At 38.8% G+C, this 13,586-nt stretch overlaps 1 protein-coding gene across 1 annotated transcript in view; it reads left to right on the top strand.

Moving 5' to 3' along the window:
- The first annotated feature begins 298 nt into the window (after positions 1 to 298).
- ANO10 (anoctamin 10) overlaps positions 299 to 13,586 on the top strand; it is a 195,001-nt gene continuing 181,713 nt past the window's right edge. The window contains exons 1-3 of the mRNA XM_065885930.1: positions 299 to 437; positions 7,179 to 7,376; positions 8,520 to 8,654. Of these exons, the coding sequence (XP_065742002.1) occupies positions 299 to 437; positions 7,179 to 7,376; positions 8,520 to 8,654 (472 nt within the window). The remainder of the gene's footprint in view (positions 438 to 7,178; positions 7,377 to 8,519; positions 8,655 to 13,586) is intronic.

The raw sequence follows: 13,586 nt of genomic DNA, 5'->3' as shown, positions 1-13,586 counted from the left end.
TTGTGTGAGCACATTTTACACTGTTATCCTTCACTTACCTGAATGTACCCCCTGCCTTATTCTGAGCTGCTTGCGGATACGAGTGGTGTTTCCCTCGTTTTTGTATAGGGCCTGGCTTGCACAGGTGCTGTGAGCCATTGGGGGAGCCTGTCATGTAACCCATCTGGCTCGTGAGAAATTTTCTTCCATCCAGGAAGCCAGAATTAGGTTTAATTAAGAGAAAATACAAATACAGTCTATATTTATTTTTCCCATTATAACCCATCTTTGCTTTTTATTTTCAGCAAGTTTGTCAAAGATGAAAGTGACCTTGTCAGCTCTGGATACTCATGAGAGCTCTTTCACGCCTCTGGTTGTCATAGAACTTGCTCAGGATGTCAAGGAAGAAACCAAAGAATGGCTGAAGAACAGAATTATCAGTAGAAAGAAAGATGGAGGTGAGTAAAATAAATATCACTCAGATTTAGTCATGCCAGTGAGTAAAACTGTGTTTTCAAATGTGTTTCACAGTTTTTTAATTGATATATTTTTAAAATTAATGTTCATTTCTTTGCTCTTTATTATTTATCTAGGACTTGAAAGGAGGTCTTAAATCAACATTAGATTGTAAGTCTCTCTTATACCGTAAGCAACGTGAGTGATTTTGTTCACAGCTATAAACTCTGTGCCTATGTACAGTGCCTGGTGCATAGTAGGTGCTTAATAAATATTTGTCAAATGAATGAATATCTTTGAGTATTCTTTCTGTGTTGGTTATGGTGCTAAGGGAGAGAGAAACACACTTCTGCCTGCAAGGATGTTACTGTCAGGGTAAAGAGACTGAACGCTAGTTCCAGGAAATTGAAGGAACAGGAAGAAAGGCTAAGGAAAAAGCTGTTACAAAATACTGCATGATACTTAAAAAAAAAAAAATCATTATGTATACTTGCTGTGAAAGTAAAGGGGGTCTTCCCTGGTGGTCCAGTGGTTGAGAATCCACCTTCCAATGCAGGGGACGCGGGTTCGATCTCTGGTCGGGGAACTAAGATCCCACGTGCTGCAGGGCAGCTAAGCCTGCGTGCCACAACTACTGAGCCCACATGCCACAACAAGTGAGCCCACATGCTGCAACTAGAGAGCCCACATACTCTGGAGGCCATGCGCCACAACTACAGAGCCCACGTGTTCTGGAGCCCGTGCGCTACAACTTGAGAGCCTGTGTGCTGCAACTACCAAGCCTGCATGCCACAACTAGAGAGAAGCCCGCGCGCTGCAACAAAAGATCCCATGTGCTGCAACTAAGACCCAACACAGCCAAAAATAAATACTTTTTTTAAAAAAAGAGAGAAGATGATAATTACCAATAGGAAGAATGAGGTATGTAACATTGCTACAGTTTCTACAGATATTAAAAGGAAAATAAGGATGTATAATTAAAAAAAAAAATAAAGGGAAGGACGAGGTGACACTTGGTGATGCTTTTTGGGGTGGTAAGGGATGACTTTATAGAAGAAGCCGAAGGTTAGCCCTCTCCTGTAGGGCACAAAAAGGGGGCTAGATCTGGGTAAGAGGGTGGAGGGAGTTTTACATGAGCAGACACTTCATAAAACTACACAAAACAACCCCTAAAACTTCACTAAGTCTCGAAACACTGGACAAAATGTAAATAAGACTCTTTTAAAAAACGATTTTGACTGTAAATGGAAATGCCTTCTTAAAAATAAAACTTTGAGTCAAAGTGGAATTTTTAATTTTTTTCAAACAATTGAACCAAAAAAAAAAAAAACCTTTAAAAAGAAGAATACTTGATTGCTGAAATCTGAGGTGTTTCACTGGACTGGAGTCTCTTCTTTAAAATCCCTGTGGTGGGACTTCCCTGGTGGCACAGTGGTTAAGAATTTACCTGCCAATGCAGGGGACACGGGTTCAAGCCCTGGTCCGCGAAGATACCACATGCCTTGGAGCAACTAAGCCTGTGTGCCACAACTACTAAGCCTGCACTCTAGAGCCCTCAAGCCACAACTACTGAGCTGGCGCACCTAGAGCCCATGCTCCGCAACAAGAGAAGCCGTCACAATGAGAAGCCCACGCACCACAACGAAGAGTAGCCCTGACTCGCTGCAACTAGAGAAAGCCCACACGCAGCAACGAAGACCCAACGCAGCCAAAAAAAAAAAAAAATAATAAATAAATTTAAAAAATAAATAAAAAATAAAATCCCTGTGGTGTAAGAACATTTGTAGTGTCTTAGAGTGAGAGAGGCCAGTGTATTCCCAGTCGTCTTCTCTGCTCTTTGTGTGGCTTTAGCAAGGACACATGAGGATGGGGAGGGGATGGCATCCTCCTACAATGCTGGGGCAGTCATAATAGAACCTTCCAAAAAAGTATTCTGGGTCTTTCAGGTAAAGGTATTGGATTTAACACTCATGTTTACTTTTATTCTCTTACAAACTCCTATTAAAATGACAATAAAAGGATCTTTTAAAAAAAGACCTAAGTCCACATTGACAAGAAAGGAGAAGATGTAACAGCAGCACCGTTCTAGAAGCTAGTAAACAGGTGATGAGTAGTGAGTAACTTCTCAGAGTTGAGAAATCCAGAGCTCGAGCTGGCTGGGGAGAAAACTGAGATACAGTTTGGTTTACACTGCAAAATATTCCTAAAGACTCAGGAATTAGAGACATTAGGGGCCTATAGAGGTAGAAATAAAAACGGTACCAAGAAAAAAAAAAAGAATTGGCTGAGATCTGTTTAAGAAATAGTCTGATCCCTAGGTCCCTTCTGTATTCTACCACCCCAGCAGAAGTCTCTGTTATTCTCTGGAGAGGGTCAGATGCATGGATTTGGGCATGGGGCCTTTATGTACAGTTGGTAACAGATTCTGTACATAAAGCACATACACATTCTGTACGTAAAGATAATTAATTGAATCTTGTTACCCCCGTCCTCCATCCCACCAGTCTCATACCTAATTAAGTTTCCACAATGTAATCATCTCGGAAGGAGATTTGAATAATCTTTCCTTGAGGAATCTGAGCAACTCAAGACAAAGGTGCAGAAATCAAGAGTTGCCTATGGAAAGTAACCTGGCCAGACTACCTTGCATTAAAGGCCATTTTTTAAAATAAATTTATTTATTTTATTTTTTTATTTTTGGCTGCGTTGGGTCTTCATTGCTGGGTGTGTGGGCTTTCTCTAGTTGCGGAGAGCGGGGGCCACCCCTCGTTGAGGTGCACACAGGCTTCAGTAGATGTGCCCGTGGGCTCTAGAGTGCAGGCGCACGGGCTTAGTTGCTCCGCGGCATGTGGGATCCTCCCGGACCAGGGATCGAACCCACGTGCCCTGCATTGGCAGGCGGATTCCCAACCACTGCGCCACCAGGGAAGCCCCAGAGGCCATCTTTGATGAGTTCCATCTAAACCTTCAGAACTTCGGTTCCACTTCTTAGAACTGCTTTCTTAAACATGAGCTTATAACAAAAGATCACCAAACATCTGAGGAAAATCCCTAACGTGAAAGAGAAAGCTAAAAAAGATAAAAGAAAACCATGTAGGAGAAAACCAAAAGAGAATTAAAAACTCAGTTCTCAGCGTTATGAGAAGACAAACCACCTACACATCAAGAGTAGGATATTATAATCATTTAGGAAAAAAAGCAGCTCATAAAATGAAAGTATGAGAGCAAAATTTAAAAACTCAGTAAAAGGGTTAGAAGACAATTTTGACAGAACCTCCCAGAAAGTAGAGCAAAAAGGTCAAGAATTGGAAAATCTAAGAGAAAAAAAATAGGGAAATTAGAGGACTAGTCCAGGAGGTATACCTCTGAATAAAAGTTCTAAAAAGGGAAGAGAGAAAAAGGAGAGGAAGAAATCATCAAAGAGAAACTCAGGGCTGATGTGTGCTTTTTCAGACTGAAAGGGCCCATGCAATGCCCAGCACTGTGGCTGAAAATGGCATATCACTGGAAGGTTTCAGAACCCTGAGGACAGGGAAGATACTACAAACTTCCAGAAAAAATAAAGTAGGTTAGAAACACTGGAAGCTAGAAGGCAGTGGTATAATATCTTCATTTCTGAAGGAAAATGATTTCAGTCCAGAATTCTGAACCCACCCAGCTGTCAACAAGGTGTGAGGGCGGAGTGAAGAGAGATTTCTCTAAGAAGATAATGTTAACAGCCTATCTCTCTTGGCAGTGTATTGAGGGAAGACTTAAATAATTGGCAGAGCTTGGGGGATTGAATTAGCAGTAAGTGCATAATAAACCAAGCATATGATAAGATACCAATTTTGGGGAAAACGGTAAGTTGTAGGGAAGGAAAATCATAGCAGGTCGTAAGGCTCAACTATAACGTATGTAGTCATAATAAGGAAAATACTGTTGATGGGATGAGAAGGATGATATGACGATATTGTGAGAATGGGATGATGGAAAGGGTGGGTGGAAATGGTGAAGGTGGGTTGGAAAGAGAGCTAAATCCTCATTTGCCAAGGTTTAAACAAAAATAAATAGCTCTATAAGCATGTTGTTTGGTGACGTGAAAAGAAATCACAAAGGAATCACCTGAACGAGTTGAAAGTCTTTGCCTTGGTGGGCGGGGTGCCGGTGGCGGGGATGGGGACTATTTTTCAGAACAAGATGTTGACAAATGTTTCTCTGTGAAGGTTATATCCTTTTATACTCCCCTAGTGATGTCTCAGAGTGCCTTTCCCCTCTCACTCCGTGTCAGTTTGCATCGTCCAAGCAAGAGATGCCAAACGGGATTATTTTATTTTATTAAAATTTAAAAAAAATTTTTTATTTATTTATTTTTGGCTGTGTTGGGTCTTTGTTGCTGTGAGCAGGCTTTCTCTGGTTGCGGGGAGTGGGGGCTACTCTTGGTTGCAGTGTGCGGGCTTCTCATTGCTGTGGCTTCTCTTGTTGTGGAGCACGGCCTCCAGGCGCACGGGCTTCAGTAGTTGTGGCTCGCGGGCTCTAGAGCACAGGCTCAGTAGTTGTGGTGCACGGGCTTAGTTGATCCGCGGCACAAGGGATCTTCCTGGACCAGGGATCGAACCCATGTTCCCTGCATTGGCAGGCAGATTCTTATCCACTGCACCACCAGGGAAGCCCACCAAATGGGATTTAATGCACAAGAGGTTTGTTGAGGGGAACATCTGTAGAAAGATAAAGGGAGAAGCAGCAGGCTTAGACATTGAGAGCCTTCAGACTTTCGTGTAGGTCTAACACTTCAGAAAGGAGAGAGGGAAGAAGGAGGCTAGGATAGGAAGAGCCTCCGACTGCAGCATGGTTCTGAGAACGTATGAGCCAGGCCCAACATTGCCCTTTAAAGGAAACGCATGTTGAGCAGAAATGGCCACATTCCAGTGTCCCCTGCGTGTTCAACCTGTGGCTGGGAGCAGCTAGGGGAGCATGGTCTAGGTGTGAGGGTGCTGTGGCCAAAGGGGGCAGCAGGAGGCTGCAGTCAACTCTGCTTCTCACAGCAGATTCTTTTGATGGGAGATCTGGGTGGAGCAGGGCACTTCCATGGCTACCATACCCACCAACCTAGTTTTTAACCCTACTTTTGATTTTTGCAGTGTGAGAAGTGAAAAGTAGCATATTGGTGTTGGTTTTTTTTTTTTTTTAATTAAACAGAGCACCCAAATGGATTTATTCAGCTGACTTTTGTTTTATAGCATCATTTTCTGAAGAGGTGACTCATGGACAGTGACACTTGAAGAAATTCTGTTACGGGAACAAAGGACAGATTTCTTAGGTCAAAAAGACTGCACATAATGCCCTACGCTTGGAGACTTAAAATGCAAATAAACATAAAATACGTTTTGAGTAATTTCACAGTAAAGAAATCTGTTCAACTTTGTTTAACCCAATTTTTTGATGGTATTTAATCACAGATCCCCTTTTCCCATGCAGCATCTAGTATGGGTCATCGAATATGCTTTGGGCAACACTATTGAGGTAGCATTTAAGAAGAGTGGAACTTTAGAAGGGAAAATAGAAAACATACATAAAAATCAATGTGATAACTTACAGATAGGTTTGCAATTCATATATAAAATACAACCAAAGTCCAAAGCACTAGCCCTTAATAGCAGCCAGATTAGCAGGACTCACTTTCAGAGAACATGGAGTTAAAATTCTTAACCGTGTGCATTTCCAAAATGCTGCTTCTCAAGAACACTAGGCTAATGCCCTATCCATGGAAGAGAAGAATCATACAAGTTTTTTTCTCTCTCCTTAAACACACACATTGCATTTATCTTAATATGAATGACATTAAGGATTTTATATTTAAGAGACATTTGTGTTTTCTTTAAATTGAATATCTTTTATTGTATTTTATTTATATCTTTTATTGATTTTTTATTAAAGTCTTCAGTACCTCTGTTGTAAATTACCTAAATAATAGTGCCATAGTACGTTAATCTGTTAATCCTTTGGGTAAGTGAAATGTAAATTCTGCTATTATCCTGTTACCATCTGATTAGTAGTTTATAATTCCTGTCAATCCTCTAGAGAGGATAAATAGTAAAGAAATAAATGTACCTTAAAAAGTTTGATGTAGGTAGAAATTAAAAATAAGGAAAAAAATTCCTTTTTCTCCATAATATTTTAAGTGAAATAATTCCATATACAGTATCAAATCACAATATCTACTCTTAACATTTTGTGAATCTGTTTAAGAAAAATACCTTTAAACGTAATTGCATGTACTTATGGGAAAAATCATTGAAAAATTATTTTGCTCTTTATTATTTAGTATTTAACGTTCACAAAATCTGTTGTAGTCCGATGTAATTGTGTTACATTTGCAGCATTTTTATTGGGATATTTTATTTCAAATTAATTTTCTTAAATTTTGGTATTTTATTTTTATATTAAACTATATCCTTTTGCTCCATATTTTTACTGAGAGCTAATAAATATTCGATTCCTGTCTCATATTCTAATTTGAGTAACCGGCAAGCCACTTATTATTCCATTTTCCAATTTTGGCATTTATTTCAAAAAGCTATAAAGAACTGCCATCCCCAGCTTACTCACATTTCTTATTTATTTGGAAAATAGATTTAAATTGTTAATATAATTTATTTGCCTACTACCAAACTAGGAACATAATATTTATTTAGAAGGCTTTCATTTTTGAAACTTTTATGTTTATCTCTGTCTAAGATTGTGCTTATCTTTTGTTTCTGAAGGTGCTCAGCTGTTGTTTAGACCGTTGTTAAATAAATATGAGAAAGAAACACTAGAAAATCAGAACTTATATCTTGTCGGTGCCTCCAGGATTAGATTGTTACTGGGGGCAGAAGCAGTGGGATTGGTGAAAGAGTGCAGTGATGACACCATGAGAGCCTTCATGTATGGAACCCGACACAACTTCAAAGGTTTTGATGGTGAGTTCCAAGATTGCTTCTACCAGAATCAATTTATCAAAAAGAAGTTTTTGATGAATAGATCAGGGGTCAGCAAACTTTTTCAGTAAAGGGCCTGATATTAAATATTTTAGGCTGTGTGTACGGTATGATCTGTCGCAATTATTCAGCACTGCCACTGCAGAGCAAAAGCAGCCTTCAGCCATAAGAAGTGAATGGGTAAGGCTGTGTTCCAGTAGAATTTTATTTATCAAAGCAGATGGGGTCAGATTTGGGGTTGCAGATTTACTTTGTAACCCCTAGAATAGATGAACATAAACTAGGATGACACATGTAACTTATATTATTCTACTTCTTAGAATGGTGAATGTTCACTGGATTGATACAAATAAGAAACAGAGTAGTATTCTAGTGTCCTATAATCCCCTATTCTGATTCTGTTCTGGCTTCAAAGGGGGTTCCAGAATAGAATGGTTTCTGGAAAGAACTGAGAAAGCCAGGGTGGCTATGCTATCAGAGTGGGAGTTTGCTTTCAGAACCAAACTGGTCCCTTTCAGGGCTTTCAGAGTTAGAAGATGTGATTTCGACTTCTTCAGACTCACTCACTCTGGATTTTTATATATTAGTAAATAAATGATCAAGGTGAAATTCACCTCATTTGAGAGGATTCACCTGTCAAGAAACAACACTGTTTTCTTATCAGACTTTCTTCTCCCTCATTTATGGGAGGGATGTTCAGCTGCAGAAGGGAATGGCCTGGGCTTGAGAGTTTGAAGGAGGAGAATTTGCCATGTAGGCAAACTTCAGTTGCATCCCTAGTTAAAAATACTGTTAGAATTAAAGAATGTATTGCCTTCAGCTCATTGGTATTAAATGAGATCAAGCAAGTGTCTGCCATTTGGATGTTTGTACCATATTATAGAATGATTAGTATAATAATTAAAGAATTATATATTATATGAAGGCATTACAGAATATTTTTATTCTTATAAAATATCTAAGGAGCTTTATGTTCTATTTAATTTGTTAGTTTTATACTTTGCTTACTCATGTTTATTATTCATTGTCTATACCATTATTTCATAATCGCATGTTATTTGAATATTATTAATTTTATTTTGGCTATTACTGAGAAAATAACTGTAAATCTTTGTTTTATTTTAGATGATAATGATGATTTCCTCACCATGGCAGAACGTCAATTCATTATCAAACATGAACTTGAAAGTCTTAGAGCCAGAGATGAAAAAATGATCCCTGGTTACCCCCAGGCAAAGTTGTACCCAGGAAAATCATTATGTAAGTCATTGTATCAACTGGCTTCATGAATATACATTCTAATGCAATTATTTTTGCTTAGTAGACATAAATAACAAATTACAGAGGCTTTTGTCCCCTCTAACTGAAGAGATTACGCAACTTTACAGTAACTTATTTTTCATAGTTGTATCTTTTGCCTTTAGATCTTAATTGTATTGCATCTTTAGATCAATTTATTTGTTCTTTATGGTTCTCTGCTTCTTATTTACAAGGTCTCACAGCATTCAGTAAGCTTAAAATTCAGCGTGAACATATTTGCATATTACTCAGTTAAAATTAGCAAAGCTTACCTTATACCCAAACCTTGTAGTATAATGAAAATCTGTGGAGGAATAAAAAGCAGAGACACGGTCTTTTCCTGAAGCTCTCTTCCCATCTCCTCTCATCCCACTGGGTATGAACATGTACAAACATAGAAAGGCTTAAGAAGATTCACAGTGTGACATGATAGCTGAATGCAAATTAGCAGTTTGTAACTTTCTGATTTTTGTGTAATTCCATTTGAACGAAAATACTAGTTTGCAGACTGAAAGTATTTACTACAATGTGTAATTCCAAATTTGCCTCAAACCCGGATAATGGCAAGGCCCAGAGCATTTTTGCTGCCTAAAATATTCTTTAAACATAGAGGTTTCTGTGTCCCCTAGTCTGGTTTCCTTCCAATAGTCAGTGTCATTCAGGAGGACGGATGCCCAAGAGTCAGTCCATATTCAAATTTTCTCCCTTGTCACCAAATATATTTTAGATCTGGTTTGTTGAAACCAAGATCCAATCATACATCACCCATTTTGTTTGGTTATTATATCTCTTAAGTCTCTCTTTTTTTCTATTGTGATGAAATACATATAACATATGTTGTATATGATTTTTAAAAATAAATTTATTTATTTATTTTTGGCTGCGTTGGGTCTTCGTTGCTGCACACAGGCTTTCTCTAGTTGTGGTGAGCGGGGGCTACTCTTCATTGCGGTGGCTTCTCTTGTTGCAGAACATGGGCTCTAGGCATGTGGGCTTCAGTAGTTGTGGCACATGGGCTCAGTACTTGTGGCTCATGGGCTCTAGAGTGCAGGCTCAGTAGTTGTGGTGTGCAGGCTTAGTTGCTCCGTGGCATGTGGGATCTTCCCAGAACAGGGCTCAAACCCGTGTCCCCTGCATTGGCAGGCAGATTCTTAACTACTGTGCCACCAGGGAAGTCCCTATATATGATTTTTAAGTGTACAGTTCAGTGGTATTAAATACATTCATAAAGTTTTACAACCATCATCACCATCCATCTCCATAGCTCCTTCCATCTTGTAAAACTGAAACTCTGTACCCATTAAACAATCTCTGTCCCTTCTCGCCTAAGTTTTGAAATCAGGAAATTTTGTGTTTCTTTTTCGAGATTGTTTTGGCTATTTGAGGTTCCATGAAATTCCATATGAATTTTAGGATGGGTTTTTCTATTTTTGCAAAAGACGTCATTGGGATTTTAATAGAGATTGCATTGAATCTGTAGATTGCTTTGGATAGTATTGACATCTTAACAAGATTAAGTCCCGTGAATGTGGGATGTGCTTCAATTACTTTATGTTTTCTTTAGTTTCTTTTAGCATTGTTTTATAGTTTTTATTGTACAAGTCTTTTACCTCCATAGTTAATTCCTAAGTGTTTTATTCTTTATGATGCTATTAGAAATGGAATTTTTTTCATAATTACCTTTCCAGACAGTTCATTGTTAGTGTATAGAGATGCAACTGATTTTTCTGTGTTGACTTTGTATCCTGCTACTTTGCTAACTTCACTTATTAGCTTTGACAGTATTTCTGTGGAAATTTTAGCATTTTCTACATATAAGATGATATCATCTGTGAACAGGGATAATTTTACTTCTTCCTTTCCAGTTTGGATGCTTTTTGTTTCTTTTTCTTGCCTAATTGCTCAGGCTAGAACTTCCAATAATATGTTGAATAGAAGAGATGACAGTGGGCGTCTCTGTCTTATTTCTGATCTTAGAGAAAAAGCTTTCATTCTTCCACCATTCAATATGATGTTTGCTGTGGGCTTTTCATAGATGGATTTTATTATGTTGAGGTAGTTTCACTCTATACCTCATTAATTGAGTGTTTTTTTAATCATGAAAGAGTGTTGGATTTTGTTAGATGCTTTTTCTGCCTCAATCGAAATGATCATGTGGGTTTTTCCCCCCCTTCATTCTGTTAATGTAGTATATTACACAGATTGTTTTTAGTATGTTGAACCATCCTTGCATTCTAGAAATAAATTGCACTTGTCATGGTGTATAATTCTTTTAACATGCTGCTGAATTGAGCTTGCTAGCATTGAGTATTTTTCCATCAGTGTTCATGAGGGATATTGGTCTGTAGTTTTCCCTTCTTGTAGTGCTTTTGTCTGACTTTGTATCAGGGTAATGCTGGCCTGTGAGTGAGTGAGTTAATAGTGTTCCTTCCTCTTAAATTTTTGGGGAAAGTTTGAGAAGAATTGGTATTAGTTTTCCTTTAAATATTGGTAAAATTCACCAGCGAGGGTATCAGGTTCAGGGTTTCTCTTTGTCAGGAGATTTTTAGTTACTGATTTAATCTCCTTAATACTTACAGGTCTGTTCTAGTCACATTTTCTCTCCCTTCCTGTTTTAGTCTTGGTAGGTTTTGTGTTTCTAGGAATTTGTCCATTTCATCTAGGCTATCCAGTTTGTTGGTATACAAGTGTTCATAGTACATGCTTACAACCCTTTTTATTTCTTTAGAATCAGTAATAATGTCCCCATTTTCATTTCTGATCATAGTAAGTTATGTCTTCTGTCTTTTTTCCTCAGTTCATCTAGTTAAAGATTTGTCAATTTTTTTTTTTTTGGCTGTGTTGGGTCTTTGTTGCTGTGCATGGGCTTTCTCTAGTTGCGGCAAGCGTGGGCTACTCCCCGCTGTGGTGCACGGGCCTATCATTGTCACAGCCTCTCCTGCTGCAGAGCTCGGGCTCCAGGCACATGGGCTTCAGCAGTTGTGGTGCACAGGCTCAGCAGCTGTGGCTCGTGGGCTCCAGAGCGCAGGCTCAGTAGTTGTGGCACATGGACCCAGCTACTCCACAGCATGTGGGACCTTCCCGGGCCAGGGATTGAACCCGTGTCCCCTGCATTGGCAGGTGGATTCTTAACCACTGTGCCACCAAGGAAGCCCCCAGATTTGTCAATTTTGTTGATCTTTTCAAAGAACCAACTTTAGTTTTCTTTAATTTTCTCTATTATCTTTCTATTCTCTATTTTGTTTATATCTGCTCCAATCTTTTTTATTTTCTTCCTTCTGCTAGCTTTGGGTTTAGATTGTTCTTCATTTTCTAGTTCCTTAATTGTAAAGTTAGGTTGTTATTTGAGGTCTTTCTCATTTTTAAATATAAGCATGTATAGCTATCAATTCCCCCCTTAACCTTGCTTTCTCTGTGTCCTATAAGTTTTGGTATGCTGTGTTTTGTTTTCATTCATTTCTAAGTATTTTCTGATTTCCCCTGTGGTTTCTTCCTTGACTCACTGGTTGTTTAAGAATGTGTTGTTTAATTTCCACACATTTGTGAATTCCCCAGTTTTCCTTCTGTTATTGATTTCTAACTTCATCCCGTTGTGGTCAGAGGATACTTTTTATGATTTATATCTTTTTAAACCTGTGAGGCTTAATTTATGACCTAACATATGGTCTGTCTTGGAAAATGTCCCACATACACTCGGGAACTAAGAGTGTGTTGGTTCTTTACTGCCTGACTTACATGGAAACTGCATTTTGTAGTCTCCCCTGTCTCTGAGTTATACTGTAGACATGTATCATGGATGCTTTTGCTTGCTTTCCTTTTTGACCTGTATGGCTTTTAGGAGGTGTCTGGAAATCTGAGTGCAGGTACTCATCATTCATGTTTGTCTGCATTTCCAGTTATCTGCATATGTCTTGATATTAATTATTCTGTAGCAGGTTGTTTTTGGACATATGTTCTTTCAATTTGTGGATTAAAGATTACCATGATTTCAGAAACATTTTCTTCAGTTACCTTTGAAGATTTCTTTGGCTGTATTTTCTCTCTCTTGTCTTTAGGTATGCCAATTATATATATGTGAATCTTACATATTCTCTGAAATATTTTAAAGTTTTAATGTAATTTTCTTAGTCTTCTTCACCATTTTCTGGCTTTATTTGTTCAGTTTTTTCTTTTTCAGTAGCTTTTATTGACTTTGTATCTATAGTAGTTTTATTTTTCTCTTACTTCACTTTTCTAAGATCCCACCTTCAGCTCTGGTAGGTCTTCCTCTAGTTTTAATTTCAGAGGTGTGACTTGCTTTAATTTCTTTAATTCCTTGAAGAATTCCATAATTTTTCATTGCTTTATGCTTTAAATTTTTGCTATGTTTCTTCTCTGCCTTTTTTTTTTAAAGGTCTTCCTTTTTTCCCTTGTATTCTTGCATAGTTCTATGCCAGTTTCTTTGTGGTGTTTACTTATTTTTTAATGAGTCCCTATTTTTTTCAGACCAGCTATTTTGGGAGGAATTGTGTGTGTGGGGGAGAGGGGATGTTGGGGGCCTCCATTCGGGAACTGTGGTGGTCAGGAGGTTGGATTTTGCCTGGCAGTGTGCTCTCCTTGAGTCGTCTTAGAGCCTCCATGGAGCCCTGTTTCTTATCAGGAGTTTTTGCTGGGTTTGGCCTTTAGGTCTGTCTTTAGCCAACAAAGACCCACAGCTCCTGAGCTGCTCACCTCCATCCCTGGGTTCCAGCGGGCAGCTCTTTTCCCAAGACGGCAGACCCACGCTTTCCTTCCTCCAGCCTCGTGTCTCTTGTCTGGCTGTGGTGCCCGGCAGGGAGCAGACACACGTCAGGGGTCTGCCAGGCGTCCCCTTTGCCTTCATTCTGGGCAAGGAGACAGTGGTTTCCTACCCCT

Source organism: Phocoena phocoena, chromosome 10 (genome assembly GCF_963924675.1).
Source record: "Phocoena phocoena chromosome 10, mPhoPho1.1, whole genome shotgun sequence".
Classification (NCBI taxonomy): Eukaryota; Metazoa; Chordata; class Mammalia; order Artiodactyla; family Phocoenidae; genus Phocoena; species Phocoena phocoena.
The sequence above is the reverse complement of the archived record's forward strand: the minus strand, read 5'-3'. Positions and strand labels throughout refer to the sequence as shown.